Raw genomic sequence first — 25,171 nt, 5'->3', positions numbered from 1 at the left:
GGGTAATAGTTATTTATTTTTAATAACTTGAAATGGAATAGAAGGCAACTTGGCAATTCTGAAATGAAACAAGAAAATCCTATATATGATATATTTAAAATATTTTTCTTAGTATGATATACTTGCCAATATGATTTATAAGTTGCTTCTAAAAGATACACTAGTAGATAGCATTCCACCTGCCAGGATAAAGTATACGTAAAAAGCTGAGAGACATGCTTCAAAGTGAAAAAAGCAGTTTTCATAAGAGTGTGTACAGTATCATTCCAATTCTTTAAAATGTATGTGTATGCATCGGAAACAGTTTAGAGGCATAGAAACTAAAATGTTAACAGCTGTTAACAGCCTCAGGAGGGTTGGATTATATGTGTTACTTTTCCCTGTTGGGCTTTTCTGTATTTTCTACAATGAACTTGTATTGTTTTTTTAATTAGTTAAAAAATAACTGCTATTTTAAAAATGCAGTGCATTTTAGAAATAGCAGGCCCTTGTTTGATTTTCTTAATTTAAGAAATTAGATTTGAGTTTCCTTATTAAGAGAATGAGATCTTTAGCATCATTGAAAGAGTTGATCAAGAAATGAGACATAAAGCAGATCATATTCCTTTATTACATATAAGAAATATAAAAACAAATTAACAAAACATATATATATATATATATATTTTTTTTTTTTTTGCAAGTCCACAGGACCTCAGGGAAATACATGTTTTATGTGTGACATTAATCTTATGGCACTGTGGTTCATGTTTTGTATATTCAAGTACAGCAGAAACTGGATGTAGAATGGGTATGCATGGGTATGTAAGATGAATAATAATGAAAAACTATAATTTGGTAAACTATCACACACATTGTGTTAAAAAATGGCTAAATATGATGAGCATATACTGTTAATAAAGACAGGGAAGAAAACCATTTTGATGTTCAGATTTAAATACCAAACACAAAAATAAAATAAATTCTGTGTCTACAATAACTTTTGAAGTATATATAAGTGCATTACAAATAAGTGAGCTTTTTAAAAATGTAAAGTATTTCTGCTTTATCCAAGTGTACTCCTACACTTATGATTCCTTTCTCTTATTTTAAAGTCTCTTCTTATTTAGTTTTTAAAGAAGTTTCATCATGGCCAATATCAGTGGACTCTAACCTCTAGTCTGAAGCTAAGACTTCATGCAAACATGTTTTCCTTTAAGGTTGTGTCTTCACATATTTTTCTCCAAGTGTTCAGAGTTAAATAGTTCAACTTGCTTTATGTAGTCACTTTTGTCCACATGTAATGGCAGTGCTTGTTTTAGGAGGTTTTCTTACACACTCTTTCTTTACTTTCTGTCTACAACAGTCTCCAAACAAGTGGTAGGTAATAAAGTGCTTTATACAAGGAAATACTATATACATGTGGAAAGGTTCCATTTAACACCCCCACAGACCAAAGTTCATATACAATACGCAAAAGAAGGCTCTTTCTAAGAAACACCTTTGCTGATAGTAGGGTTGGGGATTTCTTAAAATCTCATTAATTACTTTAAGTAACATCAGTGGTAAGTAGCATATCTGAAGGTGGGGGATCCTTGTTAGATGGATTGCCCTTGATGAATTACTGCTAAATATCAGGTTGTTATTAAAAATACTCTTCATAGTTATGAATTTCAGAATCAGTCCCATAAAAAACAGGTATCAGCAAAGGGTTTTTCTTTCCTCTTTCTGGAACAAAACTGTACTTAAACATGGGCCCAGAACAGATAGGTTAGCAATGCCCATGCCCTGAAATGTTTTTGTACATTTTGGCACTTAAAAAAATCCAGTTTCATTTTCAAGGTCTCCTTTCCATTTAGTTTGTGTTTTGCACATAGAGAAGAGCCATTATGTGCTATACACCTTTATTGCTACTTGCACTTTCTTTTTAAAATATCCATGACTTTTCTTCCAAGAGATGGTTTCCAGTGCTGGACAAAACTTTTCATATTGACAACTAGTTTGCCTGTTCTTACATCCTCATGTCCTGCTACAAGGTACTCCAAACCTAAAAGAGAACAAAATTAGAGGCTATATGGTATCATATTGAACGGGGGGATGTGACTTCACCAGTTTATAAATTCATGGTTCAATTCTCTTCTTGGAATAGGGAGTGATAGACGATTTCAGCTGACATGTAATAAGCATTTATTATGTGCTAAATGCTTTATATGCATTATCTCATTTAATGTTGAAAATAACCCTATAAAGTAGGTATTATTTTTATTCTTGCTTTACAAATGAGGAAACAGGCTTAGCAAGGTTAAGAAAGTGGTTCAGTGTCTTCAGTGTCTCCTAGACCTGATTCAAGCTCAGGTCTGTCTAATTCCAGAACCCTTGCTCTATAATATACCACCCTCTATAGTAAATAAGTGAGAATCTATGGGCACTTAACACATTGATATAAATCAGTGATTCCTGGAGACTCACTCTGTATGGCAGTGTATGTATGTAAGATTTTTATATAAGTGAAACAACCATTTTGGAAAACATATTGCCAAGAGAGCTATGGATTATGAAAAATAATACCTATTTCTTATATAAAGTTGGTATGTTTTGGAATACAGAACATTTGTTTGTCATACATTAAAAAGGAGGCTTGCCCAGGCTTAGTGCTATGTTCAAAATTCTTTTCAGGCTTCAAATAAGAAATTTTGGCTCATAAAGATATTAAAAGGGAAGAGACAGTCCCAGCTATCTTTTTACATCAATAAAAGGAAATAGGAAAATCTCCCTCAGTAATGTTTGTGGTGACATCAGTATTGGTATTCTGAAACAGTTTTATTTAATATTATAGGATAAAGCAAATAAATAATTATGTTAATAAAATAAAATTTTCCAATAGAAGATAAGGAGACATAAACTTAAAAAATCAAGTTAAATGAAAATACTAGATGTTAAAATTGAATTGAAAACATCAATTTAAACTTGTGGTTTTAAAAAGTATATTTTCTTGTTCACTCACTAAAATGGCCTCGAAAGAAATTCACCCCAGTAGTAATGAACAGAAAACCTATGGTCTCTAAACAACATTTCTCACCACCAAACCAAACCAAACCAAACCAAACCAAACCAAACAGGGCTTGTTGGAGAATGGCTGATTCCAGATCCAGGGTAGCAAGATACAAGGTGAGCAGAGGACATCTTGTGCTAAAAAAGGGGAAGCCACCAAAGATTAACGGGGGTCACTTTAGAAGGACAGAAGAGCTAACAAGAAGGGTTATAATTTGTCAAAGTTGTGATAATTTGAGACTAAGAAACATACTGATTGTGTGTATTGAAACACACCGAATCAATGAAAAGCCATAATTTCAAAGTGATAAAAAAGAGAAAGGCAGAGAAAAATTAATTTGTCATTTTTTGGGATCAGCTGTTAAAACTAATAGTTATTTTGAAAATGGGGAATCAAAGGGAAAGAACTGAGCATTTATCCCACCTTTACAGTATGAACTGTATTTCATGGTAGCCTTATAGGCCAGCAGGAGGAAGTCCTACTTTACAGAGGATTGTCAGCTAATAAATGAAGGGAATTGAACTAGAAAAACATAATTTCTCAAACCCTAATGAAATTATTGCTTCAGGGAAAGATGATTGTTGATCAAATCATTCAATGGTCAGTGATAAAACCATTAAAGAATGGTTAATATGAAAGTGGATGGTTGCATAGTGACTAAGTAAGGCCATACCCATTATTTTCTAGTCTCAAAAGGAAAAAAACAAAACTGCCGAAAGTGGGGATCAGACTGTTAGCATCCTACTCCAGAGATCAAGTTTAGCAACATGGATGGTGAGTCAACCAGGTACTATGTGTCTGCTGATGTGAGTCAGCATGAAGTATGCAACAATACTATAATAAATTCTAGTCAAAATGTTTATCTTGAATCCATCAAGTTTTTTTTAAAAGATCTTACAGGAAATGTAAGAGATAAAGGAACAAGCTGAACACCACCACAAGGAAGCAACCAGACATGTTGAAGGTGGGAAACCTACAGGACTCTTGGCCTGGTTTCACCAACAAGGAGATTTGAGAGATTGTAAAACTAGCTACAGTGTGTGGGCTTGGATTGAATACTGGCTTGGACAAAACAATTGTAAGGGATATTTTGGAATCAGAAAATTGGAATATAGTCTGAGATTAGATAATATGAAAATAAACTGAAATCGAGGGTAAAGATCATTAACCAAATAAAGCAGGTTGCAGAACAGAGATATTATTTCATTTGGTTAAAAAATGCAGTATACACATGGAAAGAGAAAGATCTGGAAGGAAATGCACTAAAGTGTTAACAGAAATGATCTCTGAATGTAGAAATGTGAAATTTGAAATTTTCTCCTAAATTTCTATAATGTACATGTATTGCTTCTGAAATAATAAAAGGATTATTTAAAAATTTTTAAAAGAAACTAATCATAATTTTAAAAATAGCTACCATGATATTTTCAAATAATGGGAAAAACAGAAAAAGGGAAAATAATGACATAGGTTTCAAACACCAGAGAGCACAGTATAAGATTATGAGGTATAAAGATTGTAAGGTATTTATATTTTTTAAAGGGTAACTTTAGCTTCTGCATGTAAAAGAATCTCACTAATTAATTAATAGACTAGTTAAAATATAATATTTTTATATTGTTTATGCCATCTGTAAGATAAAATCCTCATTTGAAAAATACAATAAATGAATTTTAGGAAACAGTGTTAAATCTAGTATCTTAAATGAATTTACTTTGAAACTATAAATAAAATAAGTACTACAGGAATTTATCACTAATTTAAAGTATAAATACAAATTAAACTGATAAAAATGATAAAATCCATAAATTATGGAGCATGATAAAAAATTAGCCTGTGAAATGATGTTTTCTGCTGCATCTTTATTAGCATTTGCATTTTATTTTCTTATTTCTATGCTTTTGATATATACTTTATTACATGTTTTGAGGGCACAACACTTATTTTGTATCCATATAAAAAGCAAATATGATACTTTAGTGCTGAACTTAGTATTCTAAAATACATGACTGATGAATGGGTGAATGCATGTATGAATGCAGGAATGAATTAATTTGCCAGAATGGCCAATTATATTGCTGCTTTTCAAAAAGTAGCAAAGGAAGCAAGTTGGCATATAAGGTTTCAGAATTTTCTTATCAGCTTTCTTTGGCCTTAGCTATTGAACTTATAAAAATGGAAAAACAACATAAAGTGAAAGAATGTCTGGTTTTGCTTTGGCAGTTTCCAGTCTTTTCTTCAAAGTAAGTAAACATGTTTTCAAGAATTATTTGAATAATTGCTGTTATGTTTTCAATTGTGATGAACTCTGTTGATTCTTTGACTCCGTTTGGCAGAAACTTGATTAGGAAATATTGTTCACTTCCTGGAGGGTGGCTCAGATGGTCAGAGCTTTTGTTTATAATGTCTAATAAAAAAACTGTGAAAACTGGGCAGCCTTTTCTTTCTTTCTTTCTTCCTTTTGCCAAGGTTAGAAAAGTGGTGGTGGGAAGAAGTCCTAAACACAGATCCTTGGGAAACAGAATTTAAATTAATGATTCTTAGTTTCTTGTATTCAGAATTCAAGATTTTGCTTACTTCAATTTGTTCTTTGGAACTATATTTTTAAAAATACATTTTTATGATTTGAAGTATCTTTCTTCCTTTTCCTTATTAAAATTTAAATTTATTTAAATAAAATATTGAAGAGGGTAGAAAAGGGTGTGAAGTTGTTCAACAGTTGAAAAAATCAGGAGTTTTATGTCATTGTTTAGATTTTCAGGTTGGGGTGTGTCTTTTGTTGACAGTTTGCTCCCTTTCTTGCTCTCTTGCACTCCCTCTCTCCCTCTCTCTGGTTATCTGTTTCTCTTCAATTTACTAATGAAAGACTACCAGACTTCTTATTAATATTGCTGTGGTTTCCTGGACTTATATTTGAAAGAAATTAGACTCGGAACATATTTTATGTATCTGTTTCAATCAGTGCCACTAAGAAACAGATAGATGGCAACTATACAAACAGGGAAATACAGAGGACTTTAGGGGAATTATTATTTGTTTTACTAGAACCTACTATCAGAGTACTAATGGTAGGTATGGGGTAATATGATCAAAAACGTAAATCCTGTCCTCAAATTTAATGAGAGCAATAGAAAAATCAGGAGCTGATGACACAGGATGAAGAGTGTGTACTTGTCGAGTGTGGAGGTAAGAACCTGGTGCTTACTGGCTTGTCTCCACCTCTACCTTATTGTTTTCAGGTGCAAATCATATTTCCCTCCATCCTAAGGAGTTTCTCTAAGATTCTACAGTTTTTTGTTTATTTCTGCTGTTTCTTATTTGAAACTAGAACAATCATTTAATGAAAAACAAGATAATGAGAACTTGAGAGTTGTTCTCCTTCCAGGAGAAACAGATGCTTCTCATGTAATAGGAAAAATGAATTCAGTATTATTTGTACAGATAGAATTTTGCATTTGAACTTCCTTTGGGAGCAGCTTTACTCAGGCATTGTGATAGTACCTATCTTTCAGATAAAGTGTTAGTGGCAGATAAGTTCCTGAAAGTGCTCTCTATGCTACTGGCACCTGACACCATTATGAGACTTTACTTTTAGGACAGAGAGTATAATATTGCTGGATTTTTAACTATTTTACTTTTATAGAGGATAGGAAAGAGAAATAATTTTTTGATGTCAGTTCAAAGAATCCCATTTGGATTTTCTTCAGAATTCAGATGGTGAGGAGGAGAGATGCTATTTCTGAGTTTATTTAGGTTGTGGTCAGAGAATGTAAGACAAGCAGTAAATCAGCCGAGACAAGGAACTACTGTAGCTCAAAAAATATTTGCTAAAAGAATAAACAAATGAATCAAGTATTTTTTCCATTAAGCCAGAGAATAAGGAAGAGGAAAACAGTTTTTTCCCCCTAAGCCTGTAGGAATATTACACTTAATAAGGCCAAGATATTTCATTACATCAAGTCTAATGCTCACCAGGATTGAGGATTGGACAAGTGCAGCCTCTGTTAGTCCATGATTCTGGATATAATGTTCGCTTTCCTCGTAAAATCTTCAGTTTGGTAGATTTTAAGACCTTTTTTATCTTCACATTGACCTCAGCATGAGAGCCTTTATCATGAGCTGATAAAATCTTTATTTTTAGCACTGAAACAACACAATTCCAAAAGTAAAAACGCATTGAATTTCACATTATCTTTTGATGTTTGAACATCAATTTAAATATGTCTTTCAGAATATAATGGAAAGTTATTTGATAATGATGAGAATGTAGAAATTTAACAAATCATTTGGCTCATTCATTTTGGCACTGGTTTTATCACATTTATCTATACTAACCATATTCTTTCCTCTAGGACATTCTTGATTCTACTTCCCACAACACCATGCCAAGAGAGTATCAGCTATCTGCCTGCTGCAAATATCATCTTAAACACATTCAGATATCAAATCTAAATGAAAAGAAGATACATAGTATATAGAAGTGTTATCCTAGCTTTTATTTAGATTCTGGCTATATACTCTTATGGTTGACTGTGCATAATGTTATGATAGAGAATAAAATTTTATTGTTAGAATATATTTTACATTATCTAAGGAGAATAAATAACATTGTTGTTTACTTAATTTTCTTCCCCTGGTATAAAGTGCACACTGGCTGGGGTTTGGGAGATTGTCCCTCTATACAGGATAGTAAAGCTCCAGAATTTATATGACATATGTGATTATGCTTTTCCTTCTATGAAATGGGTGTGGCTGGAGATTAAGTAATAGAATAAATTGGGGTAGAGATGAAAGTAGAACTAAGGACATTAGGATGCAATGTTCTACATTATTAGGAGAGTTGTTACTGGCTCTTCTACATCTTGATGGAAGACTGGATGAAATGAGAGACTCTTATACTCGCTGGTCCCATACCCTGAGAATATGGCTGGCTGTCAGGCAACTATCTTTATAGAATCATCAAGTTTTAGACTTTTAAGGGGTCTTAAGAGCTCATATAGCTTTATTCTATGTATGAGAAAGTAAGTTTTAAGAAATTAAGTGACCTGCTCAAGTTCACATGGCTGGTTAGTTAGTGATAGAGTCTGGACTAGAACACTAATGAGATAAATTAATGAAGAGTGCATAGCATAGTGCCTGGCACTTGGTCAGTGTTCAACAAATGTTTACTGTTATCTACTAGACTGTAAGCTCAGAAAGCAGGGACCTGTCTATTCACTGCCATAGCTCAATAAATACTTGCTAAAGGAATAAAATAATGAATCAAGCATTTTTCCATTAATGGGTACAGGGAAACCAATTTTTTTCCAAGCCTGAAGTAATATTGCTACTAATAAGACCAAGGTATTTCGTTACATCAGTAAGAACATCCAAGTTCTCCTAAGTAGAAAATAATTCAGTTATATTAAAGGATGCCAACATGGTTATTTGTATGTACAGTCAGAGAGCTACCAAATCTATCTGATGATGAGAGAACCGTTGATATTTTCACTGACTGACTCTGGACTACATTTTCATGTTTTTTGTTTTAATTAGAAATGCCATTCCCTCTAAAGTGCCTTTCCTTTATGAGGCACTATACTTTTCAGGACTTTTCTTCTATTATTTAGCCAAGTTGGAAGGTAAAGGGAGGGAAACATGCAGGTAATTTTGGATAAAATTTATGAGTTTTTTTTAACATTGACTTTCAAAAAAATCTTTTATGAGATTAAATACAATGTTATCTAGAACTTAAACACTTGGTTTCTGAAATCATGGCTTAAAATTTTCTCTTCATTGTGATGCATATTTTAGGTCATATAAATTATTGAACAATAAAAAGCTTCAGACAAAGGTCAAGACCATATGTTAGCAAGATAAGGAATTGTTAATGTATTTAATAGTAAATATAAAGGCATTTAGAATTTGAAGATAGTAGAAGTCTTAAGGCAATGCCGTTTTCTGTTTTCTGTATTAAATATTTTCCTGGTGTTTGAAAGGTAGAGGAACCTAGAGCATACAGAGAGGTTAGGGGAGAGACCAATACAGAGAACTAGTCTCAGTGCCTCAAAAATATGCATCCTCTTCCTCCTCTGTACCATTTACTGAGTATTTAGTATGTGACAGGTAATGTGCTGTATACTTTTTGAAAATCTCATTTCATGAAGAAGATGGCATTATCTCTGTTTCACAAATGAGGAAATAGGTATGGAGAGGTTAAGTTACCCATCTAATAAACCAGGAATCAAACCAATACCTGAATCCAAAGCCTGTGCTCACAATCACGGCGAAATAACTGCTTTAAACTTATTTCTGCTCAATACTACTACATGATAAGCTAGCACAGGAATCATGTAAGTGGCTAGAGACTTCCCTTTTAAATTAATAAGACATGGTATCCATCAGAAAGGATTGTATGTCCTGACTTTTTTCTTTTTGTTATGTTTGCCTCTTTTCCTTATAGGATAGTAACCCTGCCTTTGCTCTACAACCATCCTGCCCTCACCAGGATGCTCAACACCGTATGCAGTAGGAAACTCTGGGCCAAGTCCAGAATACTGTCTTTAGTATCATTATATAAGGCTAGTATTTTGATTTATTGAGAATGTCATAGGAAATGTCCCATTTCCTAAAAAACTCTTTGTACTTAATTTGAATAGGTTTTCAGAAGCATTCAAGAACTTCAAACTCACCATAAGAATATTTCATTCCACAGAATGCCTTGGAGTTTCCTAACACCTGTTCTTTACATTCACATTTACCTATAGAAAGTAAATGAAAAAGGGTGTTAATTACTTAGAAAGGAAAACGCAACTCTTTAAGACTCAACTGATTCATATAAAATAATATCCATAACTACTAAGAAACCATGAAAAGTCATTCAAAAAAGGAGAGTCAATTTCTGAATTGAATTAGTATTGTTCAATAAAGTATTGACCTAAGAGAAACACAGAAAGGTAGAAATAATTATATATCTTAATGTTTGTAATTGATGTTATGATAAGTACTGTCCAGTATTAATATTCCATGCTAATAGAAAGGAACAACTGAATGGATAACCTATAGAAAAGACATTTGTCTTTTTACAATTAATGTTCACCACACAAAAGCCAAAATAAAATTATTAGACAGTCAATAATTAGACATAATAATTAGACAGTCAAGTGGGTGACATATCACATATGTTTGGAACAATGGGAAAAGGCTTCACGACTGATGAAGGATTTGAAATGGAGTTTGAAAAATAAGTAGGATATTTTTTCCCAACAGTTAAATTATGCATTGCAACTTGTATGTGTAAGAGATTTTCCAGGCACTGTAGAAGAGTTTCAAAATGCCCCAGTATAATGCATGTATAGCATTATGATACTTATTTATGCTTCTGTTTCCTCTCTAGACTGTGCTCTTTGAGGACAATGATTATGTCATTCATTTTTATATTCCTAGAACTAGAATGGATGGGATTTTCATTTTTATTGACTACAAAATTACATACAAATTTTCCTCTTCCTTCCTCCCTCCCCTCCTGCCCTCATGTACTACTCCACTTCATAGGCATTGACTGGTATTAATAATAACAGTGGCTAACACTTACTGAGGAGCACTTAATATGGGGCGGGAACTATTGTAAGCTTTTAAGATTCTGATTGATAGAAATCTGGCAGGAAGGTAGAAACAAAAGAATGAGCAAAGAAATGCAGGTGAGAAACGACAGGGTATGTTCACTGAAGAATGAGTTGTTTACCTAGTATGCACATTGAGTTGAGATCAATAGCGCAGACTACCGTGGAGTAATTTGATACATAATTAGGACCTGAATTTAATTTGGTAGATAAACGGAAAATTTCAAAGCCATCACCTTTGAGTGTTTCCAAAAAGCAATACACTCAGATATTAACAACTGTAAAAATAAACAAATAATTACAAATCTAAAAAAAGCAATACACTATTGTAAGGAACTTTACCAGTATGATCTGGTTTAATATTTACAATAAGTTTATGAGGTAGGCATTATAAACATATGAAAAAATGCAGGATCAGAGAAGTTACTTAGCTTGTCCAAGGCAGCATAGCTAAAACTAGTGAAGCCAGATTTTAAGCATGCGTCTAGGAGAATCTGAAACCCCTGTTCTTTGTACTATATTGTCATTCTAAGTCAGAAGTAATGTGAATCTGAACTACAAAGGTAACTATGGGTCTAAAAAGGAAGAAATATCAAGGAACACTGCAGTTAGGTTCTATAAATCTTGTCAATTGATTGGATGAAGGCAAGGGAAAGGAAGTGTAAAAACGAACTTGAGGTTTTCAGCCAAGGTGACCAAAAGGATTATAGTATCACCAATAGAAACAGGGAAGTTAAGAGAAGGTCAGCATTGCAGGGGTTTTTAAGTTAACGTTTTTTTGTTTGTCTAATTTGATTATTGAAAGGATGTGAGGTAGCTCACAGAGAAGAGGAAGAAAGGAGGAAAGGCTGAGGAACCTAGAATCGCAAAGGACAAGAATCAAGAGGGCACCAGAGATCTGGGTAGCCGGAACTGGCAGTCTCTATTAGGGCTTCACCATCGGGACCATGAATTCTTTTTTTTTTTTTTTTTTTTTTTTTTTTAATTCAGTTTTATTGAAATATATTCACAAACCATACAGTCATCCATGGTATACAATCAACTGTTCACAGTATGATCATATAGTTATGCGTTCATCACCACAATCTATTTCTGAACACTTTCCTTACATCAGAAAGAATCGGAATAAGAATAAAAAATAAAAGTGAAAAGAGAATACCCAAACCATCCCCCCATCCCACCCTATTTGTCATTTAGTTTTTACTCCCATTTTTCTACTGATTTTTTTTTCAATTTTTTAACTTTGTTTATCAAAAAATTAAAAACAAACAGGCAAACAACAACCAAAAAAACCCCACAACATTTCAAACAAAGCAATGGATTAAGGAAAACAAATAACCTAAAATAACTACTTTGCTTCCAATATGTTCCTACCATACCCCAAGAAAATTAATAAACCATGTCCAAACAGAGGAGTAAGAAAAACAAATAATCTAAAATAACTACATTGCTTCCAACATGTTCCTACCATACCCCAAGAAAATTAACAACCCCTAAGAAAACAAAGGAATAAGAGAAAAAAAAACCTAAAATAACTCTATTGCTTCCAACATGATCTTACTATATCCAAGAAAGTTTACAAACCATAATCATTCCTGAGCATTCCCATAACATTGAGATTACCCTCCATAGTTTATTTGTTCTTATTAGATTATCATTCCCCCTCCACTAATTGGTATCTCTAGGTCCCCTACATTCTACAGTATAAAACATTGTACATTTTTCACAGAATTCACATTAGTGGTAACATACAATATCTCTCTTTTTGTGCCTGGCTTATTTTGCTCAGCATTATGTCTTTTTTTTTTTTTTTTTTTTTTTATCTTCATTTTATTGAGATATATTCATATACCACGCAGTCATACAAAACAAATCGTACTTTCGATTGTTCACAGTACCATTACATAGTTGTACATTCATCACCTAAATCAATCCCTGACACCTTCATTAGCACACACACAAGAATAACAAGAATAATAATTAGAGTGAAAAGGAGCAATTGAAGTAAAAAAGAACACTGGGTACCTTTGTCTGTTTGTTTCCTTCCCCTATTTTTCTACTCATCCATCCATAAACTAGACAAAGTGGAGTGTGGCCCTTATGGCTTTCCCAATCCCATTGTCACCCCTCATAAGCTACATTTTTATACCACTGTCTTCGAGATTCATGGGTTCTGGGTTGTAGTTTGATAGTTTCAGGTATCCACCACCAGCTACCCCAATTCTTTAGAACCTAAAAAGGGTTGTCTAAAGTGTGCATAAGAGTGCCCACCAGAGTGACCTCTCGGCTCCTTTTGGATTCTCTCTGCCACTGAAGCTTATTTCATTTCCTTTCACATCCCCCTTTTGGTCAAGAAGATGTTCTCCGTCCCACGATGCCAGGTCTACATTCCTCCCCGGGAGTCATATTCCATGTTGCCAGGGAGATTCACTCCCCTGGGTGTCTGATCCCACGTAGGGGGGAGGGCAGTGATTTCACCTTTCAAGTTGGCTTAGCTAGAGAGACAGGGCCACATCTGAGCAACAAAGAGGCATTCGGGAGGAGGCTCTTAGGCACAACTATAGGGAGGCCTAGCCTCTCCTTTGCAGCAACCGTCTTCCCAAGGGTAAAACCTGTGGTAGAGGGCTCAACCCATCAAACCACCAGTCCCCTATGTCTGTGGTCATGTTAGCAACCATGGAGGTGGGGTAGGCGAATACCCCTGCATTCTCCACAGGCTCCTCAAGGGGGCACTGCATCTTTTTTTTTTTTAACTTTCCCTTCTTTTTTAAATCAACTGTATGAAAAAAAAGTTAAAAAGAAAACAAACATACAATAAAAGAACATTTCAAAGAGACCATAACAAGGGAGTAAGAAAAAGACAACTAACCTAAGATAACTGCTTAACTTCCAACATGTTCCTACTTTACCCCAAGAAAGTTACCTAATATAGCAACATTTCTGTGAACTTGCTCCTACTATATCCATCAGAAATTAACAGACCATAGTCATTCCTGGGCATCCCCAGAACGTTAAATAGCTTATCTGTTCTTCTTGGATTATTGTTCCCCCTTCCTTAATTGCTCTCTATTGCTAGTTCCCCTACATTCTACATTATAAAGCATTTGTTTTACATTTTTCAGAGTTCACATTAGTGGTAGCATATAATATTTCTCTTTTTGTACCTGGCTTATTTCGCTTAGCATTATGTCTTCAAGGTTCATCCATGTTGTCATATGTTTCACGAGATCGTTCCTTCTTACTGCCGCGTAGTATTCCATCGTGTGTATATTCCACATTTTATTTATCCACTCATCTGTTGAAGGACATTTGGGTTGTTTCCATCTTTTGGCAATTGTGAATAATGCTGCTATGAACATTGGCGTGCAGATATCTGTTCGGGTCACTGCTTTCCGATCTTCCGGGTATATACCGAGAAGTGCAATCGCTGGATCGAATGGTAACTCTATATCTAGTTTTCTAAGGAACTGCCAGACTGACTTCCAGAGTGGCTGAACCATTATACAGTCCCACCAACAGTGAATAAGAGTTCCAATTTCTCCACATCCCCTCCAGCATTTGTAGTTTCCTGTTTGTTTAATGGCAGCCATTCTAATCGGTGTTAGATGGTATCTCATTGTGGTCTTAATTTGCATCTCTCTAATAGCTAGTGAAGCTGAACATTTTTTCATGTGTTTCTTGGCCATTTGTATTTCCTCTTCAGAGAACTGTCTTTTCATATCTTTTGCCCATTTTATAATTGGGCCGACTGTACTATTGTCATTGAGTTGTAGGATTTCTTTATATATGCAAGATATCAGTCTTTTGTCAGATACATGGTTTCCAAAAATTTTTTCCCATTGAGTTGGCTGCCTCTTTACCTTTTTGAGAAATTCCTTTGAGGTGCAGAAACTTCTAAGCTTGAGGAGTTCCCATTTATCTATTTTCTCTTTTGTTGCTTGTGCTTTGGGTGTAAAGTCTAGGAAGTGGCCGCCTAATACAAGGTCTTGAAGATGTTTTCCTACATTATCTTCTAGAAGTTTTATGGTACTTTCTTTTATATTGAGATCTTTGGTCCATTTTGAGTTAATTTTTGTGTAGGGGGTGAGGTAGGGGTCCTCTTTCATTCTTTTGGATATGGATATCCAACTCTCCCAGCCCCATTTGTTGAAAAGACCATTATGACTCAGTTCAGTGACTTTGGGGGCCTTATCAAAGATCAGTCGGCCATAGATCTGAGGGTCTATCTCCGAATTCTCAATTCGATTCCATTGATCTATATATCTATCTTTGTGCCAGTACCATGCTGTTTTGGCAACTGTGGCTTTATAGTAAGCTTCAAAGTCAGGGAGTGTAAGTCCTCCCACTTCGTTTTTCTTTTTTAGAGTGTCTTTAGCAATTCGAGGCATCTTCCCTTTCCAAATAGATTTGATAACTAGCTTTTCCAAGTCTGCAAAGTAGGTTGTTGGAATTTTGATTGGGATTGCATTGAATCTGTAGATGAGTTTGGGTAGAATTGACATCTTAATGACATTTAGTCTTCCTATCCATGAACATGGAATATTTTTCCATCTTTTAAGGTCCCCTTCTATTTCTTTTAGTAGAGTTATGTAGATTTCTTTGTATAGGTCTTTTACTTCTTTGGTTAAATTTATTCCTAGGTACTTGATTTTTTTAGTTGCTATTGAAAATGGTATCTTTTTCTTGAGTGTCTCTTCAGTTTGTTCATTTCTAGCATTTAGAAACATTACTGACTTATGTGCATTAACCTTGGTTGAGGTCTTCTATTTCTTCTCTGGTCATTCTAAGTTGTTCATATGTTTCCAGGAAATTGTCCATTTCCTCTACATTATCCAGTTTGTTGCCATACAGCTGTTCATAGTATCCTCTTATAATTTTTTTAATTTCTTCAGGATCTGCAGTTATGTCACCTTTTTCATTCATTATTTTGTTTATATGGGTCTTCTCTCTTTTTGATTTTGTCAGTCTAGCTAGGGGCTTGTCAATCTGGTTGATCTTCTCAAAGAACCAACTTTTGGTGATATTTATCCTCTCTATTGTTTTTTTGTTCTCTATGTCATTTATTTCTGCTTTAATCCTTGTTATTTCTTTTCTTGTATTTGGTTTAGGATTGGTTTGCTGTTCATTTTCTAGCTTCTTCAGTTGATCCATTAGTTCTTTGATTTTGGCTCTTTCTTCCTTTTTAATATATGCGTTTAGTGCTATAAATTTCCCCCTTAGCACTGCTTTTGCTGCATCCCATAGGTTTTGGTATGTTGTGTTCTCATTTTCATTCGTCTCTATATATTTAGCAATTTCTCTTGGTATTTCTTCTTTAACCCACTGATTGTTTAGGAGTGTGTTGTTTAACCTCCAGGTATTTGTGAATTTTCTAAGTCTCTGATGGTTATTGACTTCTAATTGTATTCCACTGTGGTCAGAGAATGTGCTTTGAATAATTTCAATCTTTTTAAATTTATTGAGGCTTGTTTTATGTCCCAGCATATGATCTATTCTGGAGAAAGTTCCATGAGCACTAGAAAAGTATGTGTATCCTGGTGATTTGGGATGTAATGTCCTGTATATGTCTGTTAAATCTAATTCATTTATCAGATTGTTTAGGTTTTCAATTTCCTTATTGGTCTTCTGTCTGGTTGATCTATCTATAGGAGAGAGTGATGTGTTGAAGTCTCCCACAATTATTGTGGAAACATCAATTGCTTCCTTTAGTTTTGCCAGTGTAACTCTCATGTATTTTGTGGCACCTTGGTTGGGTGCATAGATATTTACGATTGTTATTTCTTCTTGCTGAATTGCCCCTTTTATTAGTACGTAGTGGCCTTCTTTGTCTCTCAAAACATCTCTGCATTTGAAGTCTATTTTATCTGAGATTAATATTGCTACACCTGCTTTCTTTTGGCTGTGGCTTGCATGAAATATTTTTTTCCATCCTTTCACTTTCAGTTTCTTTGTGTCCCTGTGTCTAAGATGAGTCTCTTGTATGCAACATATTGATGGCTCATTTTTTTTGATCCATTCTGCGAATCTATATCTTTTAATTGGGGAGTTTAATCCATTTACATTCAACGTTATAACCGTGAAGGCATTTCTTGAATCAGCCATCTTATCCTTTGGTTTATGTTTGTCATATTTTTCCCCTCTGTCTATTAATATCCTTTATTGTACACATACCGAATCTCTTTAGTACTGAACCTTTCTCCAAGTCTCTCTGTCCTTTCTTTGTTTCTCTGTCTGTAGGGTTCCCTTGAGTATCTCCAGTAGGGCAGGTCTCTTGTTAGCAAATTCTCTCAGCATTTGTTTGTCTGTGACAAATTTAAGCTCTCCCTCAAATTTGAAGGAGAGCTTTGCTGGATAAAGTATTCTTGGCTGGAAATTTTTCTCATTCAGAATTTTAAATATATCGTGCCACTGCCTTCTTGCCTCCATGGTGGCTGCTGAGTAGTCACTACTTAGTCTTATGCTGTTTCCTTTGTATGTGGTGAATTGCTTTTCTCTTGCTGCTTTCAGAACTTGCTCCTTCTCTTCTGTGTTTGATAGTGTGATCAGTATATGTCTCGGAGTGGGTTTATTTGGATTTATTCTATTTGGAGTTCGCTGAGCATTTATGATTTGTGTATTTATGTTGTTTAGAAGATTTGGGAAGTTTTCCCCAACAATTTCTTTGAATACTCTTCCTAGACCTTTACCCTTTTCTTCCCCTTCTGGGACACCAATGAGTCTTATATTTGGACATTTCATATAATCTATCATATCCCTGAGGTCCATTTCGATTTTTTCAATTTTTTTCTCCATTCTTTCTTTTATGCTTTCATTTTCCATTCTGTCATCTTCCAGGTCACTGATTCGTTGTTCAACTTCCTCTAGTCTTGTACTATGAGTGTCCAGAATCTTTTTAATTTGGTCAACAGTTTCTTTAATTTCCATAAGATCATCCATTTTTTTATTTAGTCTTGCAATGTCTTCTTTATGCTCTTCTAGGGTCTTCTTGATTTCCTTTATCTCCCGTACTATGGTCTCATTGTTCATCTTTAGTTCTTTGAGTAGCTGCTCTAGGTGCTGTGTCTCTTCTGGTCTTTTGATTTGGGTGCTTGGGCTTGGGTTATCCATATCGTCTGGTTTTTTCATATGCTTTATAATTTTCTGTTGTTTTTGGCCTCGTGGCATTTGCTGAACTTGATAGGGTTCTTTTAGGATTTGTAGACCAATTGAAGTCCTTATCTCTAATTTATCAGATCTACAGCTTCGTGGAGTACACTTTCTCTAACTAACCAGCAGGTGGCGTCCACGAGCCACCTGTTCTCCACAAGCCAGTTCTCCCCTGCTTAGCCTTTTTGGTGAGTGGGGGAGTGAGTCTTGTGGGGTCCAATTGGTGTACCAAGCTTGCGTGTGTAGTTGGTGTTGCCTGCCCTGTATATGGGGCGTGTTTCTGGGCAGTCAGGGAGGGGGGGGGTGGCTCTAACAATCAAATCTCCCTGGTGATCCTAGAGTTTTAAAGCTGCTGCAATAGTCTAATCCTTCAGTTCAGTCCTGACACAGTTTGTCTCTGCCACTGACCCACAAGTCCTTGGTATTGGCGTATGGCTCCTGAGACTTGCAAGTGGGCCCCTCTTCCAGGCCGTGCACCCCGGGTCCTCTGTTGAGGGATGACTGTGCTATGTCACAGGTGAGTGCCGTCCCCCCAGGGCAGTTCTGGGCTGCTGGGCTGTGTAGGGAGGCTCCCAGTCTGCTGAAATGATGGCTGAATGGGGCTTTGTTAATTCACACTGCTCTACCTTCCCAACTCTGGGACAATCAGCTGAGGTTGCAGGGAAGGCTAATGTCCACGCCCAGTTTTGTGGTGTGTGCCTGTTATTTGAAGCACTGCCGTCACACTGGGTTGTCTGGGGCAGTTCTGGGCTATGGGGCTGGCGATGGGCAGGAGTGTTTCCTGTCCACCAGGATGATGGCTGTGACCGGACACCCCCCTTTTCTTGGGAAATTGTGGTGTTTAGTGAATTTTCTCAGCCACTGGATTATTGCGTTTTGTCTCAGAGCTCTCCTAGTTCTGCTCTTGACTTGACCTGCCCAAATAGTAAGTCTTTGAAGCTTTCTGTATTGGGCTTCTTAGAGTAATTGTTTTAGAAAAAGAAAAAAGGATTAAAAAAAGAAAAAAAAAAAAAAAACGGTCCCTCCTCAGAGATCTAATGGGTTATTGAAATGCTAAGAGACAAAGCAACCAGGGCCATTAAGGAAAGGTCCACAGGGCAGAGAGATCAGCTTTTCTTCGGGATTTGCATATGCGCCTCAGGACCCTTCCCCTTTCTATGTTCAGCAGAACTCCAAAAATCCTCCGCTTTTATTTTGGAGTTTTTCGTGTTGTTTTTTTTCTATGCCTGTCTCCTCTCTGCTGGGCTGGCTGCTCTCAGATTCTCTGGTGTCTGGTCTCAGTCTATCTATGGTTGGAGTTTGTATCAGTAGAATGAGTTTCCGATAAGGGCTGCCACTGCAGTTCTCCCTTCTCCTTCCCGGAGCTGACAGCCCCTCCTCCCCTGGGACTGAGCCTGGCAGGGAGGGGCGCGGGTCCCCTGGCCGCAAAAACCCACAGATTTCGCTGATCTCAGCAGCCCCACGCCTTCATGAGTGTTGTATGAAGTATGCCCAAAGTCAGATTGCTCTGTGGTGTCCAGTCCACACAGTTCCTGGCTTTCTACCTACTTTCCTGGAGGAGTAACTAAAACATACAGCTCACCAGTCTGCCATCTTGCCCCGCCTCCTCGGAAGGAGTATATTTTACCGTGTGACCTGGAACATGCCTCAACTTCTTTGGTAAATTGAACAAAATATTATACGTAGTGACTATCTGTGGGGGAGAGTTTTATCCAATTTGCTTTACTCTTTCCATGATGAGTTTTTATACCAGCAGTGAAGCAGCTTAATTTGGGAGCGACTCCGTCATCATCTCTCTGGGCAGCTGAGATTTTAACCTCTCCCCTCAGGCCTCCTGTTTGGGACACCGGGCTGGCTCTCGGGACCATGAATTCTAATCATCTTCAGACTTTATAAGTTTCAGCTGAAGATTTAAATTCCAAGGAGAAAGCATCTGATTGGCCTCTCTAAGAACTGTATTAAATGGAGGAGGGATGGTTCCCCAAGGAAAAATAGAGTTGAGGTACCACAGAAATAGCAGGAAAGAGTCAAGATCTGGTCAGGCAAGAACAGTAGAGGTCTAGTGCGAGGAGAATACAATGAATTAGAGATGCTGACGGAACAACCAAGTGGAAATGAGTGGTTCTGGTTAGATTGGGTAGGTAGAGATAGCAATAGGGAAAACCTCAACATATAGGCTCTAGTTAAAGCTGCTATAGAAATCAGAGAATTCTATAGAAATCAGTGGAAATAAGCAATGGGAAGAGAAATCAAAATCAGCTGGTATGCTTGTTAAATAATAATACTTAGAAACCAAACACAGCAGAGAGGATTACTCATTCAGAAATCTAAGAAACCTGGGTGGATGGCCCACAGCCTTTGATAATTTCAGCAAAGCAGGAGAGTATGGTGAGCTACTTATGCCATAAAACCTATTAGAACACCAAAGGGACAATACTCTTTCTCAGAATAATGCTCTTCTCTTTAGTCCTTCATTTTTATCCCATAAGAACATATGAGATCTGTTATTTGAAGGTATTTCTTTGGCTGCTTTCTAGTACCCCCTTTTCATGTGTTTAGAGTTTAAATATTAAAATTTGTTCTTGAATGAATCTTGGTGAATTTGGCTTCAGCCCAGATGTATTTTCTTATAAGAAATCTGGAAGGGGGATAAACTGTTTCATTAGATTGAATTATTAAAATATTTTTTTAAAAAGAGCATTGTTCACAGTTCTGTGTTAAAGCCAGTTTCGTAGTTCAGGAAATGAAATTTTATATCTGTTATTCTCTACCTCATGAGAAGTAGTGAAAATTAAGGGTACCTTGTTGATGTAGGGCATTACACTCCTAGCTGAAAGCTGTTTTATGGAAACATATGGTAGGAAGATAGGCAGGTAGCCACATATATTTGAGGATGTAACTTTTTGAAAAAATATGTAATACCGCTGGACGGGGGAAATTGGTTATTACTTTTTTGTTGAAATAAAGGTGCCCAGGAGCAGTATTCTAAACTGAAGGGAATATTAATGTTTAGCAGGAAACTGAACAATGAATTCTTCAATCTGGAGCTCATCCAGATGAATTTCAGAGACTCTTTGGGGACATCGTAGACATAACAGCTGTTGTAGACATGAGAGTCTGGAGTCATTCTGTTGCCAGCACTTTATGTGTTTTGTTGGTTTGCTGCCAGCTCCCCAGTAACAAAAAAGATTGGCCTAGTGAATGTCTGATGGTCCTAAAAACTTGATTATTACAGATTTAGCTTAGCAAAGTTGGAGAATTATGAAAATCATTGTGTTAGAAAAATAGAAGAAAACTTTAAAAAGAGGTCTTTAAAGATATTGAAATCATAGAATTCAGACTATATAGCATTGATGCAAAAATTAATTGGAAAGAATTCTTTTCCAAATGTTGAAAAGATTTGAAGCATGACTGCTTCCTGTTACCTTATCATTTCCACCTTCTTTCCTATTGTGAATTATAATGAAAATGATAATGAGATTATGTTAAATGAAAAAGTCATGTACAGAATTGCAAATACCAGTGTCTCTCAAAGTTGAGTTCTCTATTCTTAAAGGGACCATAAATTCTCTATGAGAATGTTTTAAAATTTTGTTTTCTTTCTGATTTAAAGGATGGATTAATGGATGGGTAGAATTTAGGTGGTGGGTGTATGGGTATACAACTCTTTTAACTTTTCTGTATGTCTAAAAATTTTCATAATAAAAAATGGAAAAATTATAGAGACTTTCAATCAACATGGCTTTGTAAGTTCATATTTTAACTCACCTTCTGGCCCAAACACATAACAATGTTAGATTAAATAGAAAGAAAGAGACATAGCTTATGTCAAAACCACACAGGTGGACTAAAATGAGTGAATATGCAAAGGGAAAGGGAGCTACATCCATAGATCTCTTGGCCTGGTCCAGAATCAGGAAGTGGTTAGTTCAGAGCCGAAGGGGTAAAGCAGACTAAAAAGGGAAGAGTCTGGCTTAGTTTTCAAAGACAGAGATTGGGATTAGACCCTCCTTGCTAATGAAAGGAGCCTGAAAAAAATCCAAAATGTTGCTGACCATGGCCTGGGTTTGTGACTTTTAGCAAACTGCAGGCCTAGGTGTGTGGGCAGGGCTGGCTTCATGTGTGTGAGACTTGTGCAGTAGCACAGGGGCCCGTGCTCAAATAGCCTTGTCCTTGGTTTAATGATCTGCTGTTGCTGTCTTGAAATTCTCAATCATTTTTTTGAACAAGGGGCTCCACAATTCCATTTTGCACTGGGACCTGCAAATTACGTAGGTGATTCTGTAAGTGGCCTAGAAGCTGAACCAAGTTGCCCTCTGTGTTTTCAAAGAATAGATATAATAATAGATGTAGATATAAGAATAGATATAATATGATGCAATTAGATTAGAGATCATCAATAAAATGATGTTTTAAAAATCTCCATGTTTGAAAAAGTAAATATATCCTAGAGAACTCCATGGGTTAAAAAGGAATTCTTAATGGAAATTACAAAAGATTTGGAACTGAATGATAATGAAAATACTGCATATAAAAAGCAGCAGGATGCAGCTAAAGAGGACTAAGAGAGAAATTTATCACCTTAAATGTACTTGCTAAAAATAGGAAAGACTAAGAGCAAATGAGTTCATCACTGGACCCACAAAGCTAGAAAAAGAAAAGAGCAAGCAAGGAAAGGAAATCAAGATCAGAAATTAATGAAATAAGAAACAATGAAATAATAGATTGGATCTATTTAACCAAAAGTTGTTCTTTGAAAAAGCTAGTTAACATCAGTAAGATTGATTAGGACAAAAAGAAAAAGGGCCCAAATAACGTTAGAGACAAAAAGGAGACCTAATGATAGATTGAGTAGAGATTTAATACATAATTACGGGTGAATACAATTAGATTTTTAAAATTAAATGCAATGGATAATTTTCTAGAAAAATTTGATTACCAACACTGTCTCAAGAATAAAACCCTTAAATAAATAACCATTAAAAAAAAAGAATCAGTAATTAAATGCTTCTCCCTACTAAGAGATACCATGTACAGATGGCTTTATGGGTAGGTTCTACCAAACATTCAACTAGCAGATTATCCCATTTTTATATAAATTATTGCAAAGAAAAAAAAAAACAACACAGTGGAGAGGGGCTCCTCCTAATTCACCCAAACATAGTACAATAAATTATAAGCCACTCTCAGTTATAAACATAGTTACAAAAACCCAAAGCAAATACACAAACCACTCTCAGTTATGAACATAGTTACAAAAACCCAAAGCAAATATACAAAAAGCAAAGAATCTGGCAGATAAAATTCAGCAATGTATGAATAAAAATACATCAAGACCAATAGGGCTTATTCTTGTCCTGAAAGAATAGCTCAATATCAGAAAATCTTTATGTCATACACTACATTAACAGAGTGCAGAAGAAAAAGCATATAATTTTTGAACAGATGCAGAAAAACATTCAACAAAATACAAAACTTATTAATAATAAAGTTAGGAATATAAGGGAATGCTTTTTACTTGATAAAGGCTAACTAGCAAAAATCAACATCAAACATACTCACTAGTGAAAATTTCAAAATATTTTCATTAAATTTGGGAACAACATTGCACTGGAAACTGCACTCAATGCAACAAGGCAAGGAAAAAAGTATGCATTACAGGAACTAAAAAGAAGAGACAAAAGTTGTCCTTATTTGCCAATGGAATCTAAAATCTATTAGAATTAATAAGCAAGTTCAGCAATTTTGCCAGATATGTGATAAAAATACAAAAATCAATACTGCTCCTGTATATCATTAAAATCTGTTTAGAAAATTCAAATAAAAGGACCCTTTCTAATATCAACAAAATCTATAAGGTATCCAGGAGTAAGGTGAATAAAAGACATGCCAGACCTTTTTGGAGAAAAATTACAAAATATTATTGAAGAACCTTAAATGGAAAGATATATCATGTTAATGTTTGGAACTACTCAATATTATAAAGCTATCATTTTTAAAAGAAACAATCTCTAAAGTCAATGCAATTGCAATAAAAATCTCAACCAAGTTTTCTGTGAGACTTAATACACTTATTCTAAAGGTCACACAAAAGAGCAGAAAAACAAGAATAGCTAAGATAATTCGAAGGAAGTAGAACAAAATGGACAGATTTGCTATGTCAGAGAGCAGGACTCATTATTAAGCTGTAATAAGCCATTGTGGTATTAGCTCATGAAACAAAAAAGACAAGATTCTGTTCCATATATATATGAAAACTTGATATATGACAAGGAAGCATTACAGATAATGACCTCAGCTACTCACCTCCATGGTCGTGTTCTAGACTTTGACATTATCAATAATAGCTCCTTCTCCAATCTCATGTTCAAGCGTCACATTCCTTAACCACCACATCCTATTTTTCTAGCTTGCTCCCAACTCCAACAATCTTTTGGCCCCACTGAAACCCTGTTATCTATTGACCCTCCTTCTTTTCACCCTCACGTCCCTTCTTAACCAGTTTAAGTCTATTGAACAGTCATTACAATTATTTCCTTGTCCCTCTCTTGTACTATTCCTGCTTGGCAAAACCTTAACTCAGCTTAAACCCAACTCTTTGTTTATGCATCCACAATGTGAATCCACAATGTGAATATCACTACATAACAACCATGCTGACTTGTGTTACTTTAAATGCCACATCTCTATTCAATCCCCTCCGGTGCCTTCCGTCTTACTCAAGGTAAAAGCCAAAATCCTTAGAGTGGCCTATGCCCAGCCTCCGTTACTTCTCTGATCTCCTCTCTCCTACTCTCCCCCTTGCACACTCTGTTTCAGCCACATTGGCCTCCTTTCTATTTCTTGAATAAGCTGAATAAGCCAGACATATTCTACCTCAGAGCTTTTGCACTTGCTGTGTCTCCTGCCTAAAAGCCCTTTTTTTCATTATCTGTATATCACTCCTTTACCTCCTGTGTTTTGATTTTTGTTTTTGTTTTCTCTCTCAAATGTCATCTTTTCAAAGGACTTTCCCTGAAAACCCTATTTAAAAGTATAACCTTCCTAGGCACTTCTTATCCTTCATCCTTCTTTACTTTTCTCCTTATTACTCATCAACATCTATTACAGTAAATAGTTTACTTATTTACTTATTAACTGTCCTCCTCCACAAGAATATAAGCTCCATGGAGGCAGGAATTTTTGTCTGTTTTGTTCACTTACTATATTAACAGGATTGGCACCTAATATAGGGATTCAATAAAATTTTTTGGATGAATGAATGAATTTATAGAGAACTCCTATGAATCAGTAAAAAAATTACAATAGGAAATTCACAAAAAAGGAAACCTGGATGGCCAAGAAACAACGAAAAGTTGCCAAACCTCTTAGCAGTCAGGAAATGCAATTTAAA

At 35.5% G+C, this 25,171-nt stretch overlaps 1 protein-coding gene across 2 annotated transcripts in view; it reads right to left on the bottom strand.

Annotated features, from left to right (window-relative positions):
- Positions 1–580: 580 nt before the first annotated feature.
- The window catches only part of NTN4 (netrin 4), a 131,751-nt gene continuing 107,160 nt past the window's right edge, over positions 581–25,171 (bottom strand). For both annotated transcript variants that reach the window (XM_037845091.1, XM_037845090.1), the window contains exons 8-10: positions 9,703–9,771; positions 7,004–7,174; positions 581–2,026 (exon numbers count right to left, since the gene is read on the bottom strand). In XM_037845091.1, the coding sequence (XP_037701019.1) occupies positions 1,890–2,026; positions 7,004–7,174; positions 9,703–9,771 (377 nt within the window). In that variant the 3' untranslated portion in view covers positions 581–1,889. The remainder of the gene's footprint in view (positions 2,027–7,003; positions 7,175–9,702; positions 9,772–25,171) is intronic.

Source organism: Choloepus didactylus, chromosome 8 (assembly GCF_015220235.1).
Source record: "Choloepus didactylus isolate mChoDid1 chromosome 8, mChoDid1.pri, whole genome shotgun sequence".
In the NCBI taxonomy this organism is placed as follows: domain Eukaryota; kingdom Metazoa; phylum Chordata; class Mammalia; order Pilosa; family Megalonychidae; genus Choloepus; species Choloepus didactylus.
The sequence above is the reverse complement of the archived record's forward strand: the minus strand, read 5'-3'. Positions and strand labels throughout refer to the sequence as shown.